Consider the following 21307-nt stretch of genomic DNA (forward strand, 5'->3'; position numbering starts at 1 on the left):
GGCCACCACAAGGCAGCTTTTGAAAGGAAGCAGGTACTACAGCTGAGGATCATAATAAGAAACACTTCAGGGCAGGCTGTAGTGTCTGGCAACCAAAGACCTGTCACATAAATCTCCTTGAACCACCTTAATTTTTTTTTACTCTCCTTTTAATTCCCACAAAAAAACCCAAAACGTTGTCCCCAGAACGTGAAGTATATCTCCTGAGTTATGTTTTTGCCTCTTACTAATCAAACACTACAGCTGAATATTTGGGACTGACCAGAGAGAATGGGTAGTGTAGAAGCTCCATCTCTCATGGAAGTGATTACATTAGACTTTCATATCTATAGGATGTTAACTTTAAATTATTTACATTTCTCAGCTTTGAATGAGTTTCCTTCTACACACCACTGACCCTCCTGCTGGACAAAAATAGTCTAACTCATGACAGAGCTCTAACAGATCTTGCTTCACTAGCAAATTATACTGAGGGGAAAGTAGAGAACAGGGGAAGGAATAACGTTCCTCAGATGAGACTAGAAAAACAGCATTGCTTTGCAGTTACAGAAGTAATGATAAAACCAAGGGCTGGCTGTGACTTGTGCTTACACTAGAAATTCAGTATTTTTTTATGCTAAGTTGAGTGTTCCTAAACTTACAACACTAGTGCTTTAGATACTGAATGACTCTTCTAATACTTACAACTATTAATTCGTTAGCATAGATGCAGCAATACAATTTGTTTTTCTTAAAATCTTAAAATTTAATTTTTTTTAAAATTTTTAATTTTCCAGACATTGATACTGAATACAAGAAAAAGAGACTGGTAAACTGGAACATGCAAAATTTTAATAGTCTCTTAGGTTTTAAGTTCCCTGTCAGCTCTAGACTTGACTCTTAATCAGAAGTAGTTTTGGTACTTCCTGAGCAATAGTTACATGCCTTCCATTCAGTGAGATTTAAAATAACTGATAGTGGAAACTTCTTAAATACCTGTGAAAAGAAACCAAAGAGTCTTCCCTAAAGTTTCCACTGGAGATTCAATATCTGGAGATTCAGAGTGTAATGGCTGATAACAGAACTCTAGTAGTCTAAATTGTACTCATAGTGTAAGACAGACCAGTTATCATAAATAGTCTGACTTGTGGAGAAGAGCTTGATCAAAGATAATCAATAAAATCAGGTGGTTGGGGTGGAAGGATGATTTGGGGGTTTTGTGGTGTTTTTTTATACCACACAAAGGTGTTCTTCTGTAAAAATCAGATACTGTGGGATGCTAGAACAGCTAAAAACCTTCTATTTGCCTGGGCAGTGTACCCTCTGAATACAAATATTTGATAACAAAACCCATATCTACTTGGAGTTTTTTTTCTGCTAGTATAGGCAGCATATAAAAAATTGCTTTTGCTTTTCAGATTGCTTTTTAGGCCTCTGGAGTGGTGCTGTTCGAAGTGTTAATAATGAATGCACTCATAAATCACAGCTGATTGATGTAATTGTGATGGAGTAATTTATGCATGCATGTTCAATAAATAGATTATAAAAAACAATATTATTATTTAGATACTTGCATAATTTTTATGACTAGATAATCTTGGTTTCTAGTGCCTTTAAATATAAAATTCATTATTTGAGGTGAGTTTAGGTATTATGGGTCTGTATAATAATCTCCTCTCTTAAAATATTAAATTAAATTAAAATATTCTTGATATCACACTGCAGCACTTCCCCCTCTACCTTCCCCCATAAGGGGGAGGGGAAAAAAATCTCACTGTATACATAGGAGGTCTGAGATAGAAATGCAATGAGATTGCATATTTTTTTAATAGCATTCACACGCTGTTTCCCTGTTTGTACCTTTTAAGAATCCAGATTGCAATTGCTTTATCCAGTTTTGGAACATGCATAGCAGAGGAGGGGGTAAAGAATATGATTGTAAATGTGTCACTAGAGAAAATGTAAAATCTAGTTGTTTTTGACATCTGCTTCATCAAGTTTTGGAAATGCTGCAGATTTAGTCTCACTTACCCATGTTGGTTTTTTGCTTTTGTTTCCCCTCATTTCCTCATGCTTTTCCCACTTTCAGCACTACCCAAGGAATACCAGAAGATAGGAAAAGCATTGCAGAGCCTAGCACTGGTCTTCAGCACTAGTGGATACCAAGGTATTTCTATAGCTTCATTTGTACTTTGCTTAAAAAGAGGTATTTAAATTACATCATGCTACATTTTTTTCTGAAGATCTTAATGCTTTCCTCTTTAAGGTTTAGATGTCAAACATGGTTCTGGAAAAAAATCTGAAACTTTTCTTTTGTGTATGTTATGGGTTTTTTATGTTCTAGTCTGCAATCTTGTCTTCTCTCACTGTATAATCCTGTGGTGGGTTGGTGGTGGTGGAAGAGTTTAGTTTGATCTCTTAATATATAATCTGGTGACTGACCTAACTGACCAAACATGCTGTAGCATTTTTGTGGTTTCAAAGGGAAAGGAGAGAAAATGGGGCCTTGAAAATAGCTGTCACAGAACTATTGTGTGACTTCATGATACAACAACTCCACATGGTGATGGAGAACTTACTACAATGTTTTATAATCCATTATGTGGGCTGGAGGATTGGCTACTGTAGCTTTTTCTTGTCCTTCACCTTTGCTTCTCCTTCAAGAGCCCTAAAAAGGAGCCTGTCGTGTTAGGTATGAAAGTTGTGGGAGGGAAAAGAAGGTAATAAATTGCTCAATGTTTTCCTAAAATATCATCTTTAGACCAAATTTAAAATATGTTACGCTCTATTGAAGTTTTCCAGACAACTGGAAAATATTTCCTCATATATAGAGGGTGCCTGTTGAGTCAGTTTTCCCTGAGATTCTCCTTTCAAAGGTGTCTGAGGTTTTGGGGTTTTTTCTTTCTATACTTGATAGCAAAATTACTGTGTTCTAAAACCTTAAATGCTATAGCATAGAAGCTTCCTGAAATGTTTCCTTAGAAACAATCTTAGAAATTTTACTTGACCAGTACGTACTCTGACTACTCATCTATCTCTTGCTTTATAATCTTAAAACATTTTGCCCCATGAATGATGTAGTAAAATGCAACCTTCTGAAACACAGATTCTCTGTTGCTGGAAGTATTGGAAATAGGCATTGTCCCCATAGCTTCTTTTCATCTGTGTCCTGTACTTCAGCAGGATGACTGCTTAGTTAGAATTGAGCATAGCATATTGCCTGAAATGTCACTTTTGGATGTGAGAATGAAATAGGGGATTTGCATGATTATGTATTCTTAGCATGGGTTAGAAAACTGTAAATCCTGCCTGGATAAAATCTGTAGCAGGAAGTCTCTGGAAAGGTCTGAAAATTCATTGGGCTCTAGCACATTCTTTTGCCATGGTAAAGGGAAAATAGTATGTCATAAAACTAGAGTAGAAAATTGCAAATCAGCCTTAGAAAGGAGAGCTTTGATTTGATTTCCAGCATCTTTGAATGGTATGAAAAATTGATCCTATGATAGTTTGGGAGCAAGGCAAGTGTATCTCTCTGCTTTTTGCCCAGTCATAGCTGGTTGCACCTGTATCTTGTTGAGATAAGTACCCTTCCTACAGATGCCTTTGCCTTGATTATGCGTTTTCCTTTTTTCAATAACTTGTGCCCTTATATTATTTCCAAATTAATAATATATGGGATTCTTTGCTTTTTAATTTGAGTTCCCAGGAAGAGAAAGCAAGTAAGATGCAGATGTGGCTTTAAATGGCTTCATCACTGCTTCTCTTACTCTATCTTGCCTGCTGCTCATGTATGGATTCTCCTGATCATTCCATCAGGTACAGGTCTGTGGATTAAGCAGACTCTCTGCAAGAGATGTAAGCACCTGGATTTAAACTGATAGGGCACAGCTTTCCAGATCTCAGTATATAAAAGACATTGCTTCCAAAGAAGAAGTAGTAGCTAGGCTGAGTATGATGCATGATTTTTCTCAACTGTCAGTAAATAGGAATGGCTCATTCTGCCATGCTTAAGGACACCCTGTTCAGTTTCTGTTGGGAGCTGAATCTCTCCATCCTTGTTTTTTTTTTTTTTTTTTTTTTGGTTGGGTTGGTTTTATGGATTTTTTGTAATACTAGTGTTCTGAAAGTTTAAGCATATAGGCCTCTGATGATTGCAATGACTGATTTGATGACAGAAACATTTCCAGCTACTGGTAGCTGACTTCTGACATACTGCATTTACTGTTAGTTGGTTCATTTGCATAGTTAGGATGGGATGTATCTATTGCCTGTACCACTTTCTTCAGTGATGCCTGCTTGCTCTGCAAAGCTTTATATGTAGTAATGTCTACTGCCTTCTCTCCTAATTTCTAGCCTAAAATATTTAAGATTGCACCAGGCAAGATACACTTGTTAATCTGATTCACTCTAGTTCTTTTTCTCATGGTACAGAATGAGCCTTATCTATTCATTGCCAGCCCCAGTGTGTGTTAGAGAGTATTTGCAGAGGCAAGGGTACCTTTAAAACTACTAAGAACACACTGAGAGGTTCTGATTTAACTTTGCTATGGGCTTATGTACTGTCTAGTTGGTTCCAAGAATGTGCCCTTTGCAAACATGATCCTGGTCCAAAAATGCATATTGGACAGTACCAGAACATGCCTGGAAGTGTCCTGCAGCTTGGCAATGTGTTGCCTATGTTACTGTGTCATAGGATACTCTAAGGTTAACACAGCCTCGAATAGCATGGCTTCTCTTTTGCGGCACCAAATCTGGAGGATTCTTTCTCCTATATTAAGAAAATGTGAATGACTGGTATGCCATTCAACCATAGTAAGATCTCCTAATCCTACATCACCCCTCAGGAATTCTGTTAGGCAGTTACACACAAGTTTCGCTATCCTGTCAGCTAGCAACAGGCAAATCCTGCTTTACAAGCTGCTTGTGTGCTGAACGTATCAGTTTGAGGTGTACTTATCAAGAAAAGCTTTGCTGCAAGTATTTGCTGCTAGTAAACCAAACTTTGTGATTTTCCCTACTAAATTATATTAAAATGTACTTTGAAATGAAAACAAAAGTACTTCTTGACAAAAAAAATTCATGTGTCCCAGTCAAGACTTAGAGTTTTAGTTCTCCCAGTATGTCTGGTGTATTCCTTCTGAAATGATTATCACTGGCATTTACCAAGCAGTTGAACTGCTAAGAGATGTTCTATTAAACATCTACAAAAGACTCCTCAATAGTTTTACATCTTTCTTCATCTCCTTATAACAGTATGCAGCCTGCAAATCAATGAAAATATCTGTTTCTCCTTGTGGTTGGGTTGAAATGTCTGTGGAATATTACTGGCCATTTTAACTGCTCTTTTTATAGCTACCTTCAGTCAATGCTTTTAGGGCCTCTCTTTTTCTTCTGGGGATATATGTACTCAAATCTAACATAATTTTGTTATAAATGTCAGCAACATTTGGGGCTTTCTGCTATTCCATTGATTAAAGAACCCCTGACATCCTGATGTATCCTTGCACTGGGATCCAACTCAGCTTTCACAGACTGAGTTAAGAAGGCAATTTCCAGCTTTGCATTGGTTCAGAAGCTGAGAATACTGAAAATAAAAGATGATTGTTTTTGGGAGAGTTTGTCTAGATCCTTTGAACCTCTATGAAGGTTCCTTGAGTAAGTACAGAAAGGGAGGGTTTTGTTGTTCAAATTACATATACATACATACTCTTCCTTTTTTTTTTTTTTTTTTTTTTCCCTCAGATAGGGAAAATTACCATATTTTATGGCATTATAAAATGAACAGCAACATCTAGACCAACCTGGCTTCTGACTCTGAAGCCACACCATGTTTTGTCCCAAAATCTAGAGTCAGTTGCCTAAGCAGCAATTACTTCAAGGTTACTTCTGAGCAGATAAAAGAATTCTGATATACTGAAAATACTTAAGCCTTAAGCCTGAAATAATAAAATTGATCACCTTCCAATTTTTAAAATTGTTTTACAAAAAGGTGAAGATATGTTATGAATTGTGTACCTCTTGAGTCTCACAATGGGAATTAGTGTTGGTTTTATTTTTATTTTATCCTAACAGGTCCTAATAGGAGAAAAATAATTATTTGTTTAGCAGTGTTTGTGTTACTGTGTTACTGGACTGATTAGTTCTTAGGATTGGTCACTTTGCCTCACAGTTTTTTGACTTTATGAAACCAGTCTAATGGAAAGTAGGAATCGATTGATAGAACTGAAGCAGCATTCAGTCATTACCTTGTTTCCTTTAGGACATGCTAAAATGAAGGAATCCTAGGTAATAAATCTCTAATGTAGATTAGACCATATGTTGTAATAAAACAAGATACTTTAATGCTCAGATTAATAATTAATGAAATCTATGGTACTTTTCAATTAAGTCACTGATTAATATCTACAGAGTAAAATCAAAAAGTTCATAAAAGACTAACCACTGCCTAATATCAAGACATCTCTGAAAGCATAAGAAAACCTTATTTTCTTAAACTGAAGTTTGACATCTGCAAACTATACCTTCGCCTTTCTACTCTCTACCTCAATTTGCTTTCTGTACTGTTGACTACGTGCTTTGGACAAGCTAACATGGATGGGAAGGTGAAGTGGCATGAAACATACAAGAATGTAAGGCTTGTTTCCATCTTTGTCCCACTTAGCCTGTCCTGTTAGTAATACAGTGTTATGAGTGCTTGTGGTGTTGTCTAGCTTAGGATTTATAGTGATGTCTGTATTGTTAAGCATAGATTGTAGGGCCCTTTGATCTGTTTCATATGAGGATGAAAGTTAGAAACTCACTCTGAAAACCAGTGATTTTTACAGAGCTTGAAAATATTATCTAAGAGTTCCCTAAAGGATCGGAAGTCTTGTTGTCAAGGAAAAAAGTTACTTGAGCCTCCTTTTGCTTCTCTGACCTTTGAACAGTTATGGTCCAGGACTGTCAGAGAGCTCAGGACTAGTAGCACATCAGCTTTGTCAATCCATCTTTTGTAGCCCTCCTCATTCTTCCTTCCTTTCCATCCTGGTAGACTTCCTGTTGCCCCATGTGGAGGAGTACCAGTGTATTTAAACTGCATAAAACTATTAAATGTGGAAGTAAGTAGTGCTAATACTGTGGTAGAACATTAATTTTCTACAAGACCTCCAGTTTTCCTCCTTTAATGTTTTTTTAAATTCTCTATTTCTGCTGGTTATGAAAGGATGGCTAGCCATTTATTATTGTAAATAGGCTATTTTATAAATTTGCTTGAATCAAGGCAAGTTTCTTGTTGTAATTGACTTACTGTAATTTGCACACTGATGTTTACTTCTAGGAGAATCTGATCTCAATGGAGCAATAACAGAAGCAGGGAAAACTTACGAAGAAATTGCCAGTCTTGTAGCAGATCAGGTAGGAGTATTACGAATGCAATGGCGTAGTGTGTACAAACATATCACCAATTTGGATTACTTCTGAATTTTCTTTTTTACTCTTAGATTAAAACATAGCTGCTAGTGCTATAGACCAATTAAATTGCTATTAACACTTTTAAATGCATTTTCATCTCCTTTTCTACTCTGTGTCAGCTCAGGGGGAATGTGATGAGAGGGCATTTCTGTTGGTCAGAAAGCCCACTTTCTGGTTTCTAAAGTACTAAAATGATTGTTTCGTCTTTAAACGTGTTCATTTTTTGATGTCTGTGAACTGTCTTCATTACTGATACAAAAGAATGATATTTAATCAAGGACAGAGCTTCTGCCTTCCCTCTGCATTCCCCACATCTGGTCTACAGGATCCAGATTTTGCTGTTGCTCCATATGGGGGAATACCTGTGTACGGAAAGTGCTTCATTGCCTTGACATGCAGTTGCCTGCTTCAGTGAAAATCTGGCTTAAATAAACCTAGATTGGTATTGGAGACACATTGATGTTTAGCATATTACACTTAAAGTCTGCAAAATGCAGATCCTCTTTATCTCAAAGTTGAGTCTGAAATTTCTTAAAACATCTTTCCACATTGACAGCTAAGGAGATGCACCTGTGCATTTACATATTTGTATATGTAATGAGAGACTGTACAGGAAACTCTTCTTGGGTGAAAAGGCAAAACCCCATCACTTCATGAGCTAGTGTTAAATGAAACAAAGAACAGAGGCATCTGCACAATGATGCTCAGTGAGTTGCTCTAAAAAGCTAATAAAGCTTCTATTTTTTAAAAAAACTCTTTTCATATGTGAAAAACTTGCATAAACAATTAATATTTTGGTTTGGGTTTTCTCAATTGTTTCCTTCCCTTTTTTCCCCTTTGCCCTTTCTTGACATCATAGTTTCTTTTCTGTGGTGTTAATTTGCCACAGGTACTTTTACTTACGCTTATGCTTTGTTTATTAGCCAAAGAAAGATCTTCACTTTTTGATGGAAACAAATCATGAATATAAGGGATTTCTTGGTTGCTTCCCTGACATCATAGCAGCGCATAAGGTATGTGAAGAGCCTTTCTTTTTAAGGGCTGGGCAGTGGGGACAGCAGTAAAATTGGTGGTATGGTACCCTGCATTTGTGCAGCAGACTGGCCCCTGCTGCTGAAACACTGGAAGTTTCTGTGAAACTGGTGTGTTGATTTTTAAAATGAGAAGTACTTAGAGGGAAGAAAAACAAGAAATTCTTTCAAGAATATCACAACTTTCTGCTATAGTAGAGCATTAGAAGGTTCATGATTTTCTTCAGGTTGACTTCATGTCCCAGTGGGGTGAATAGCAGTAGTGTAAATTTGTAATATTTGAGCCTTATGTGATGGTTGATAATAAAACCATATGAGTATTGTAGGAAAACTTGTGTACACTTGCGTGGCTGACTTGCTGATATATGATAAATAATCATGCACTGCGTTGAAGTTTCTTTAATATCAAAAACCAGAGACCAGAGCTAAGCTCTCACATTTCTGGGGAAAAAAAAAAACCAAACAAAACCCAACCATTTTGTTCTCTGTAGTACAAAAGCTATGGTGTGTAGTTTTGGATATTCTGCCCTTTTTTTTGGTCATAGATTTTTCTTATGATCTTGTGTCTGCTGCAATGTATTTAAGGAAACTAAATATTGTGAAGTATTAAAACAAGTGCACAAATATGTGGGGTTGGGGTTTTTTTGATCACTTGAAGTATTAACTGTATAAAACAAGAATATTAGAATATACTTCTGAGAGCAACAAAGATAAAAGCGTATCAAATTTGTGTATTCTTTCTTCAGGACATTTTCAGTCCCTCATCCCACAGAATCATTGGGGGGAAATATCATAAAAGGAGAAGAAATGTTTTTAAAACTTGAAACATAAGCCTACTGCCAAGAGACATGTAAATAGATTCTCATGCATGTTGTTTGGCACAAATACATTGTGTAGGAGAGGCATATCTTTTTATGCTTGTTATTTATGTGACTCGAGGATTTTCCTGAATCAATAGCTATACATTGCAATGAGTTGTAGTCTCTTGAAAAACAGTGTTCTCTTGTAAAATGTACAAAGAAGGTTCTACAAGCTTTTGGATGTCAGTTATGTTGGTCATCTGTAATTTGAAGCTTGGCCCATTTGTCCTTTTTGTATATATCCTTGTGTATTACTGCCTGTACCAAACTCAATTTGCTGATAACTCTGATCATGCCTGTGTTCGAAGTCACTTTTTGAAAGGACTCTTGGAATCAATAAAGTGAAATAACAACCTTTGGATGAAAATGTGAGAAGGCAGAATCGATCATTTTGTGTACATATGTGTACTGAATGCAAACTCAAAATGTAGCTAGTGGCATTTTAGATTACTATGAACACCCCTAAGTTGACTACTCTTTTAATCTTTCTGCATTTGGTTTCTACAGGGAGCAATAGAAAGAGTGAAGGAAAGTGACAAGTTAGTTGCAACCAGTAAAATAACACCACAAGACAAACAGAACATGGTGAAACGTGTGAGCACCATGGCTTATGCACTACAAGGTAAACCACATTTTGAGCTAAATGGCAGTTTTGTAGACCTCTGAAGGACTTCTGTGTTTTTCTAAATTGGAGTTATTTTGCATCTCCCTTTTTTTTAATCTCACATTGCTATTGCAAAAGACACATGTGATAATGTCTCAAATTAAAAGCATAGACCCTGGTGCATGAAGCAGGTCATAATTAGCAGAAGTGTTTTTCTCTGTCTTTTAGTTTAGTCAGACATAATCCATCTCCCAGCTGAGATTCATGTTCTTTTGGATAAGATCTTTATTTCCTGGATGTGTTTTGAATGATCTTTTTCCTCTTTAGGTTAGAGGTGTTGTAAATAGAAGGTGCAGCACACTGCACTAGAAAAACTGGCGAAGTGAGGAGTCAGGGCTCAATCCTGCAGGATATAAAGCCATTAAGTGCACCGTTACTGAATTCAATAAAATTACTCATTATTGAGGGGGTTGCATCATTTGTAGATGATTTAAAGCCAAGAGTACTCGATATATTACGTGATGAAGTCAGAGCAGCACACAAAATTGATTTTAAAAACAACCAGGAAAACTCCCCATCTCCTTCCTCTTAGTCACCGTGATGCAAGAGGATTGTGTTCTATGTGTGGTAATTGTGGAAGAGACCTCTAGGATGACTTTTACAATCTAGCATATTTCTTCTCCCTCCATTGATATCCTAAAATATATTTAACAACTTCTTTCAGCCATAAGCTGTGATCTGAGAAGAGATGTAGAAATTGGTGTAAGGTGTTACAAATTCAGTAATGCTGTTTCTCAGGTATCTATTGAAACAGCGTAAGTCAAGAAGGAGTCACACTCTACTGGTTGTATCTTTTTTGTTCTTTTTTGTTGAACTAAGTATTTACAGTTGTGGCTTACATCTTGATATCTATACCCTTAGAAATCTGAATGTCCAAGCCAAAATCCTGTTGGAAACCCTTCAGAAAGGAACAGTTACCTCAGTAGAAGAAAATCCTGCTTGTATTTTTTATTGAATCTTTGTGCACCTGAGTATTGTAACACAAGAACCTGGCTTTGTCCAGGAAGTGCCCGGGTTGGTGTGTAATTGACCCCCTACCAATCTGACAAACAGTTCCACTATAACTTGAGTGCTGCAGGCAGAACAGGTTGTGGAAGCGTGAGAACAGTCCTCCCCTGCTGGCAGGGCTGGACGCTGAGCTTGCTGCAGAGTAACTAACTTGAACTGAGTGAAACTGTTCCTAATTATAAATGCTTCTGTTAAATGATTTGTCTCCTGGGTCTTATTGCAGCTGAGATGAATCACTTCCACAGTAACCGGATCTATGACTACAACAGCGTCATTCGTCTCTATCTGGAGCAGCAGGCACAGTTCTATGAAACGGTAAGGGACAGGGCTTCAGCACTGTTTGCTTGGCATGTACTGTGCTGTTACTTTTATAGGAAATACATGCTCCCACAGAGCAGATATCTGAAGAATCGTATAAAACTTGTAAAAGGAATTGAAAAAACCCTGAAAACTGAAGGAGTGAGTTAAAATAATATTTTCCTATAGATACTCTCCTAGGTACATGATTGTTACAATAAACCCATTAGAACTAAGAACCACTGTTCAGAAACCACATTGTTGATAGCTTGACTTTTTTCTTCCTCCCAAACGCCGGTACTAGGGTTACAAAGAATTTTAGTTCTCTGATGTGTAGTAAGCAAGGCCTGCTGCACTGAACAGAACAATGAAACATTTCAACAAAACTTTCCTCCCATAGGATGGGAGTGAGAAGGGAAGCTTTTGTGATTTAAAGCCTGATGTATACAAGTGTGGGGCAGGAGGGACAGGAACATTTCAGGTGACATTAAATATTTTAAATCTGAGCACTCTCTCTACCACTGTAGTTCTCATTTAACAGTGTTCTAATGCATGTATCCTTGTGATTTTTTTAAAAATAAACCAAGAACAAGGCTTCTAATGTGATATGCTGGTAAAACATTAGAGTTTGAATGTGCTGCAGCCTGACTTCTATCACTAAAAATAGTCTCATAAGTAACTGGTGCCCCTTCACAGCTGTAAAAATTGCCAGTGGAGCTTCAGAGTTATCTTTAGTAGGTGACAACTGTAGGTCCCCCACCAGGTCACTTTGCTTACTTTGCTTGACACATCTGGTGAGGTTAGGCTTAGGTTGCCCCTTACCATCACTCAGCCTCTTGTCCAGTCTATTTCAATCCTTCTGGTTGCAGCCTCACCAGTTTTCTTCTACCAATGCTTTCTCCCCCAGTACATGTTCACATGTGGGGTCATGGCTACCATGAGAACTGTGGTGAGTGCACAGTGCATCCGTTTTGATGTTTCAGCCTTGCTTCAGCAGGGAGGTGGGCTTCCTAGAAATTCTGTTCCTGTAGCTCTCTGGTGCAGTGCAGTGCTAGACAGGCAGAATAACAGCCCTGCCTCCAATGTTTTCTCCAAAACAACTGGAGCAGTGAAAGTACCAAATTAACAAGGCAGAAAGTGTATATATGAGAAGTCTTTATAATGGAATGTTTTGAGAGTCCTGCATACACAAAATCTGCAGTAATGCTTGCAGTTTTTCATCACATGAGGGAACACCTAATTTCTTAGCCTGCAATCATATTTCTGCACAGTGTAAAGTGACTACATATTAACTATCTTCTCTTTGTTTCAGATTGCACAGAAGCTGAGGCAGGCACTCAGCCGCTTTCCTGTGATGTAGAGAATAAGGAGTATTCAACAATATAGACCAACTCCAAAGTGCTTTTCTGATGTGGGGGCAATGCTAATAAAAACTTGTTAGCCTTTGCAAAAAAAAAAAAAAAAAATCCCAAAAAAACCCCAAACCAACAAGAATCAGTTGCAAAAGAAAGTATTATTTCAAATTTTACTTTATCAGCCTAAATCATACAATAAGGCTGTCCTGTCTTGAAAGCTTTCCCATTTGTTATATCATTATTTAAATAAAACCAGCTAGGTAATGCTGTCAGTTATAGGGATCTAAATTATCAAACTGATATATTGCCATGGACTTCATGAAGAGTTGTTTGTCAGATGTTCTTCCAAAAACTGTGGATCAACACCAGAGTGATGCATTAGTAGCTTTTTTTTTTAAATGGGAAAGCAGACAAACTTAAGAAAATGACCCAATACTCATTATATTCAATTGAGCTCTCCAGCAATTCAGTAACCAGAATGAATTATATTCCTGTATGTTTCTGGCACATGTTTGTGATAATCTCCTGAATGAATGCTTTGTTCTTAAGTTTTGCTTCCCATATGCAGCCATGGCATCCTGCTCTCAGTATGACTTCTGGTAAATATAAATCATCCTTCCCTCTCTTCTTTTTCCTTCTAACTAAATCTTATTCTTGTGGCACACCACCTCAGAGCTTATGTCAGGCTCACTTTTTCACTATGCACTGTGTAAGAAGACGAAGTCCAAACAAGGAACGAGCCATTCAGGAAAGTGTGAAAAACAGTTTTCCACACCAGCACTTTGACACCCCCAATGTCATGCCATAAGGCACTGATGTTTCTCAGTGCTGTACAGGGCCAGCTTCCCCTCTGACAGTTTGTAGTGTTTCAGCAGAGGGGACAATGCCACATCTAACCCCAACTAGTAGACATCCCCAAATTCCAATTAAGCTCAGGTCTTCGTGTAGTAGTATGGTGTGCTATTGGTTTGGGTTAACTTTTTGTTGCCTTCTAATGCAAACTCAAAGGTGACAAAAGTACTGAATAACATCATTAGTTATTACACAAACTCTGTTCTTTGATCATCATCTTGTATCAAGTGACTCAGTATCCTCTTCCATACTACTGAAATACCATTTGAGGCCTTGGCTTTTCACAGAATCAAACCAAAAAAGCCACCATCAACTGTGTTCACAATGGGCACCAAGTACAGTAATTCATTTCTTGCCATAGGCAAGCAGGAAAGCCAAAATGCAGTTTCTACTAGAATGTGCCTAGAAAATAAATATTTTAGTTTAAAAAAACAAAAACACAACTAAAATGGCATTTTACCAATAAGCCATTCTAAGTGACGGGTACAGTCTGCCAGTTCAATAGTTGCCTTACTCTGTTTTGCATTGGTGTTACTTTTCTGTGCTAGAAGGAAAATCTGGGTCTGTCTGACTAAGCTGAAACCAAACCAAACCAGACTAAGCCTAAGTCTAGATGCTTCTCAGTGTCACAAGTTTTGTTCACCTTTTATAAACCTTGTCTTTTTCTCCTCCCAATTTTAGTTTGCTTCCAAAATTCCATAGTGCAGTGTTGTTTGATACAGCCATTTAAATATGTACAAATTGTAAAGAATGTGTATAAATGGTTTACACCAAATGTAAGATCTGCTTGCATGTAGAAGCAGCTTATATAATAAATTGTTACAATGTGTACAGTAAATTCTGAAATCACTTTTTCAAGCCAGCATTTTTTTAGCATTTGTATATTCACTTTTTGGTAATGAAATATCTTTGTAACAGACTCTTCATTTGGGATGGGGAAGGGGGTTCTTTTTACCAATCCTTAAATAGCTCCATATGCACTAAAGTTGAAAGCTCTTTATCTTGAATAGATTGTTTTGGAATCTTAAGTGTAAGCTCTGCATTCCCAGTGCAGGGAAGCTATGACAGTAGCAACTGTGTCAAATGCAACATTATGGCAAAAAAAAAAAAAAAAAAAAAGAAAAACTGTTTAAAGATTTCTAGTAAAATGAAGTTAAACTGATAATAAATATTTATGTATATCCACCAGACTATTCTATCTTTTTTTTTTGAAATCATCATGTTGGTTTTTAACAGGGTGAGTGCAGTATGAGGCAAATCCTCCCTGTAGCTTTTCACCAGCTTACACACGGGCCAGCTGAGGAATGAGGAAGCATCCATGTGTCTTCCATAAAGCAGGCATCCCAACTGGATGGCATAATAGTGCTAGTGACTGCAAACCAGCAAAGGCTATGCATATGTTGTAAGCTTTCTTTATTCAGGTCAGTCCAGCTTGTGGTTGATGGAACCCTCCTGACTGCAAATAAGTAGTAAAGCACAGTGCTACTGTGTATTCCTGGCTTTGTGTCAGCATGGTGTTTATCCAGAATAGAAATTTGATTGTCTTTGATATTTGTTTTTTAAATTAGACATGAATAGTGGCATCGTTTAATAGCATGAGTTGGGGGCAACAGAAAATGTGCGCACTAAAGATGTAGTCACAAAACAGAAATAGCAAGTTAGAGCAAGGTTTGAGCAGTGCTCTCCTGTGTTTTGTTTGTCATAGCTGAATAATTAGTGTCTGCAGCATCAAGTCTTACTACTATTTCCTGGCTTATGTTTTCCTTCCAGGGAGAGCCAAACACTGGCATTAGCCCAGTGACTTCATAAAAGCTATCAACTGCCCAAGCTGTTGGGTTTAACTTTATACTTTAATTGCTTATTCCATTACTGCAACTACATCCATTTTTTAAAAATAAAAATGTAGCTGTACAGAGAGGAAGGATACCTGCATTTCTTGTTTGCAATCCAACATGAGATTGGACTGCAGCAGCAGACTCTGTTACAGGTTACAGGGTGTGGTTTTGGAGGTGTACTGTTGACTGCAATTAGAGAGTTCTTCAATAAGTCCTAACTTTACATGAGTATGGAAATTTTTACACTCCTGAGCAATTCCTGTTTTCTGTGACAAGATAATTGAGAAAGTTCTACCATAACATACACTCAATTCTGTAAATCTTGATTAAATAATACATCAATTTTACTGTTACCAAAATTAGCCTAGTTCAGGCTCTTAGAAGGAAATCAGACTAACAGCCTTGTAAAGAAAACTCTCACAAAGGAAAACATGCATCTCTTCTACTGTGGCTGAGTTTGACATACACCAGACACTCTGCCAGTCTGGATTGGCCAAAATTACTCCCTTCACAGCCTCAGGAAGTGCAGTCCAGCAGCAAGGAAAGCATTCACTAGGCAAGTGTCTTGCCACTGCTGCTTCTGCCTTTTGTAGGGCTTCCCATGAAGGCGTGTGCATGTTAGTTGGCAAGGGGCCAGGGGCATCCTTGGTCAGTGGTTGTTTTCACATATTTTCCCATAACTCTTCTGATAAAATTAATGCTAACACCAAAGGTAACCACTTGAGCAGAAATAAAACTTTTTTCCTTTCTAAACAACCCTAACAAAAACAGCCTTATAGAATTAGAAATATATTGGTTGGCTGGTGACCAATCCGCCCATTCTGTCGCGTGGCAATGTCAGTTACACCCATGCTGTTTTAAAGAACATCTGAGTCACAACTTGGATTAGCTGTTTTGCCCTTTTTTTTCCCCTCCCATGGCTCTTTGCACATGAGTTGTGACTCTAAGATTTTGCAGTATCTTTGGGATACTGAATTTAAACTGGCTTAATTTCCTTGTCCTATAAAGAATGTGTTTGCCTATTTTTAATCTTCTGGGCCTTTTAATCTTTCCTGATTGGCCAGATTTTTTTAAACTATCCTAAATTGTTTGTGTTCCTTCAGATTCCAGCTAGTATTCTTACTGCCTTCCTGCTGAACTTTCTGAGCTCTAGGTTCTTCTCATTTACAGATTTAAAAACTGTTTGCTTCACAGTAGTATTTATTAGTTTCTTTGAACTGATGCTATCTGAAGCCAGCTTTCTCATTTTTACTAAATATTGTTCTTCCCTTATTCTAACCTGTGGCTGTATTCTGTTAAAATACATTTTTGTATGTCACAGTTTTCTGTCAGGGCTGAAGCAAGACTGCATGTAATACTTGTTATTTTCTGTTAACAACAGATTTCTGCTACCCTTAGTTTTCCTTTTCCACCTACCATCTTCAACAACTATTCATTTTTTAAATATATTTGCTAATAAACTTGTCATAGCACACATTTGTCAATTCAAGGTCACTTTTAATTCACATTGCCTTCTGTTGCAATTAAATCTCAGTAGATCTCGATCTAAAACTGTTACTCTTCAGTGGTTTTTAGTTTTGTGAAATGTCATTCCCAAAAACCCCAAATATTTGATTAACTGTTTTCCTAAAAATTATGTAATTCTAAAGATGTAATTAAGTTGCTAGCTCCAAGAGGTTTGTTAGAGGTTATCTTAGAAGAATAACAAACAATACAATTTAAAAAATAATAAAAAATATAGAAATATTGTGGAGACTTTTTAAAAAGAAGTTTTAAATAGTTTGCTTTCTTCTGAATTGTATTTTAGTTATTTGACCTTAGTTATTGAAATGTTCCTAGTAAATTGCTTGTCAGAGCATCCCCTCACACCCACCTGTGTGATTATGTGATGCCTCAATGACTAATGAGCTTGGTCACTCACAGAACACACAAAAATAGTGGGACAGCAGACTGAAGTTTATAGAATGAGGACTGTAAATAACATGCTCTCTTCCTTTTGATACCATAGGAGAGGATAAAGGAGTTGAAAACAGGGCAGTAATAAATTGGAAGACAAGACAAGCCTTTTATTTGTGACCATTTATAACAGCATATCTGAAGAAAATCCGTCTGTTTAAAAAAACAAAACAAAAACAGTTGTGGATGAAACTGGATACTAAATATAACAGTACTTCCAATGACAAAGCTAAATATTTATCAGCCTTCATTCAATCTGTAATTATATCAATATTTAGGTTTGTAAGGTATTAGCTGTTGTATTCTATAGCCCTTGATATAAGGAGTAGTAGCAGTTTCTAGGATTATTAATTATTTGGAACAATAATTATGTAAAATAATTTGCAAATAATATTGTCATTTCAGATACAGTTCAAGAAATACAAACTCTTTGTAATATATGTAAATCTAGAGAGAAGTTGATCTCTTAATCCTATTAAATGAAAAGATTAAATGTATCACCTCATCGTGTTCAGTTTTCTGCTTCATATTTTGGAGGAAGGGTATCTCCCTGTTCCCATATGATCCTTGTGCATTGCCTGCTCATCAATACCTTTTTGGACCCATCAAAATTTATTGCACTTCTGACATACATTGCACTACATTCACTTTGTTGGCATCTCTGAGACCCTGTATCTGCTGTAGGGCAGGAGGGGGTCATTGCTGCTATGTTCTTGTAATTTTATAAGACTCTTGTGAGGGCTTTGGTAAGCACAGCACCCCTGTCAATACTATCAGCACTCACAGCAGTACTACAAATCTGAAATATCCACTGGCATTTCTTAAAGTCCCTTAAAATTCTTATATAAGAATCCAAACTTTGTGTTTGGTTGAGGTTTTTAAGCATGTCACTATAATGTCCAACGACAAGCTGGAAACAAAGCCCAAAATGAGAGAGTGATGCTGTTTATCCAAAGTTCCTCTATCTGTATTTTATTATCTTTAATCAAATTGCACACCAAACACAGAATCTTGCCATGTTTAGTATATCCAGTAACTCATCAAGTTAAACTCTTGCTAAAGGAAAAGCTGCCTCAAAAGTAAGGGCCAGACAGGGGTGAGGGTCATTTTTCTAACTGTTGACTAGTTCCTGACTAGTTGAGTCGTATTTTTAAGCTCAGTAAAGATTTTGTTTAAAAATTCAACAGCTGGGATAGAAGTGAAAACTTAAACATAGCATCTGTTGCAATATAGTAGGAAAATATAAACCAGGCTGCTTGCTGCTGGGATGGATTTGCTGAGCTTGACACACTGCCCCAGAAAATTCCCATCTGACTGCACTCACCAGGACTGCACCATTCCAGACTGGTTATGCCAGCAGAGAAAACCAAGGAGTAAGAAAACTCTTCATGTGTCTTTCCTGTTAAGTAGTGTCATTTTTCTACTTGGTTACAAATTGGACCTACCAAATTTAAAGCAAGGACTTTTTTCCAAACATTTGGGAAGGAGGTAGGTCTAGAACACTTCTTCCCTACTTTGAGCATGTTTATGCTTTATTTTATTTATGTTTTATTGCTCTTTGGCAATAGATAAACTTTACTGGGATAACAACTAGTGCCAGTCTATCTTCTGCTTACAGCCACAGTCTTAATACTTGGCAAGAAGGAAACAACATCCAAAAAAGCCTCCCAAACAAGTAAATCCATAAAGCAACTGTTCATGAAAGTCTTCTAAATTTAAACCAAATTCACAATCAGTAAGAAGATGTTGCTATCCCCAGACTGCTATACTACAAAATAAGTCTTCAGGATGGCTGCAGAATTTGGGATCTATTGGAATGTGCTGTAAAATTATCACTGAAAAAGGGCAACTTGCAGGGACTGCAGTGGTTTCACAGGGGATTGAGGGGCTGCTCCTAGAGTAAGAGTGTTGTTCAGGAAAGTTGTTTGTAGGTGCTGTCTGGCACAGCTCCCCTCTGAGTAAGGAGTTCATATTGTAATTATCTAGTGTTAGAATCTAATAAAAATGACTAGTGGTCTTAAGCCATTTTTAAATGGTAAAATAAAACAGCCCTTCCTGAAAGGGATTTTTTGTTACATGGAAAAAAAACCCCAAAACCCAACCCACAAGTGAACATTGTATTGGGTGTTCGCAAGGGAGCTGGAGCAGACACCTGCAGCTAGGCCCTGGGCTGTTTCTCACTGCTGTGGAGCCAGAGAACAGGAATCAGCTCAGGTCCACTGCTGAACCCTGGCTGGGTCTGTGTGCGTGTGTGGCACACAGGTCTGGTGATGAACTCTGCAGCAAGGAGAAAGACAGGACAGATGTGCACTGTCACTGGTTCCGGCTCAGGCCCAGCTGACCCTCTGCAGCCAGCTAAGATCTTACAAAGCAAAGTGGTTCTGCCCTGTGCTTTGCCAAAGAGGCTGTGCTAGACAGCTGCTGGCCATGAGGGCAGAGAGGAGGTGTTGAGTGTGAGTGTACCTGACTTCTGGCATGGTAAGGAAACATTCTGAGAAATCTGTCTCAGGATACCTTTGGTTTTTCTCCTATGGGACTCCAGCCACCACTAAGTTAAACTCAATAGCCAGCATTAGGCTATTAGTTCAAGTGAAATTAAACAAAAAGTAATGTCATCACCCTTACCAGCATGCATAGATGTGCCTCTTAAAGCAGTAGGTTGCTTAAAAGTATTCGTAAAGACTTCTCTGAAATATGTTGTATCCTGACTCATCCATTCTGAGCAGCAGCTTCTAGAATTAAACTGAGATTAGTTAATCTGACTTCCCAGAGGCATTTTTAAACTCAGAGAACATCTCTGCTTTTATTCAGGCAGACTAAACTCTCTGCATCAGTGTTTCCATGTGGAAAGGATCTGCACTGATTCTGGTCCTTCCATGTAGTTTGCAATAAATCTCCAAGACCTAACAAAGTCTATTTCAAATTTCTGAAATAAGTAAAGAGAGAATTCTGCTGAATTCCCATGAAAATATGCAGGGAACATTATTCAAGATAGCTACTCTGTAAGAGCAGCACAGGAAATCTGTCACTGCACCCACCTTTTTAAAAGACAGGGGAAGTAATTGCAATAGCTCTAGGTATCAGGGTCACTAATTACAGAATCTAACCATCAGTGGACCAACTGGGCAAAAAGCATCAGAGAATAAAACAGGGAGTGACAGAGAAGAGGAAGGGTAATGGGAGGGCAGCAAGAAAATCAATCTAAAGAGCTACTAATGTAGAAGTAACAACAACAGCAGCAAACACATTGCACACTGTAGTGAATTGTAGTGGACAGGATCTGTGACAGAAGAATGGCTCTTACTCTTGGCTTCAGAGGGATGACGTGAGCTGGCTTTCTCCCAAACCCACAGCTTTGCTGAGCTTTTCCAGCCACACCTACACAAGGTCTTTCCACTACACGCCCCCTCCCCGCCAAACTGCTGATATTGTTTTGGCCTGCCCACACTCTGCTCACCACTTCCCACGCACACCAGCATTCCCGGGTTGCTGGTACTACTGGGGTGCCTGTAATGGTGGCTGAACGTGAGGAAATGTCCTAGGAATTGAGACTACAGACTACACAGAAAGATGGTTTCTCACCTCCCTTTCACCCAGGTAACTTTTGACAAACACACACAGAGACACATATTTGGAGTGGAAAAAAAGAACAGTAGTCTGCAAATGAGTTTAAAAATTATGTTTACTTGCACAAACACATAGTCTGTGGATTTAGCTGGTGCATTAGGAAAAACAAAACATACCAAAATGTTTGTTCAAATAACTTTGAACCTTGGAATATTCCCTCAATTCTCTTTTCTGGTCTGTTCCCCTCATTCACACACTGTGCTTTGTCAGCTACCCCTTTACAGCAGCACTGACAGAGGTAACACCTCATTCTGCAGTCCTCCTTTCCTTTCAAGAAAAACATATGCTATTCACTCTGCCTTCACCATAAGTGGGGCTGTGAAATAGCTTGGCTCCTTAGCCAGTTTGCTCTATTTTACCGTTTTAGTTTTTATTTAACCTTCTCCAGTTCAAC

At 37.8% G+C, this 21307-nt stretch overlaps 1 protein-coding gene across 4 annotated transcripts in view; it reads left to right on the forward strand.

Annotated features, from left to right (window-relative positions):
• The window catches only part of SNX9 (sorting nexin 9), a 58917-nt gene extending 44297 nt beyond the window's left edge, over nt 1-14620 (forward strand). For all 4 annotated transcript variants that reach the window (XM_068184685.1, XM_068184683.1, XM_068184684.1 and 1 more), the window contains exons 13-18: nt 2069-2146; nt 7295-7371; nt 8352-8441; nt 9827-9941; nt 11215-11306; nt 12601-14620. In XM_068184685.1, the coding sequence (XP_068040786.1) occupies nt 2069-2146; nt 7295-7371; nt 8352-8441; nt 9827-9941; nt 11215-11306; nt 12601-12648 (500 nt within the window). In that variant the 3' untranslated portion in view covers nt 12649-14620. The remainder of the gene's footprint in view (nt 1-2068; nt 2147-7294; nt 7372-8351; nt 8442-9826; nt 9942-11214; nt 11307-12600) is intronic.
• The last annotated feature ends 6687 nt before the right edge of the window (nt 14621-21307 follow it).

This window comes from Anomalospiza imberbis, chromosome 3 (genome assembly GCF_031753505.1).
Source record: "Anomalospiza imberbis isolate Cuckoo-Finch-1a 21T00152 chromosome 3, ASM3175350v1, whole genome shotgun sequence".
NCBI classification, from domain to species: Eukaryota; Metazoa; Chordata; class Aves; order Passeriformes; family Viduidae; genus Anomalospiza; species Anomalospiza imberbis.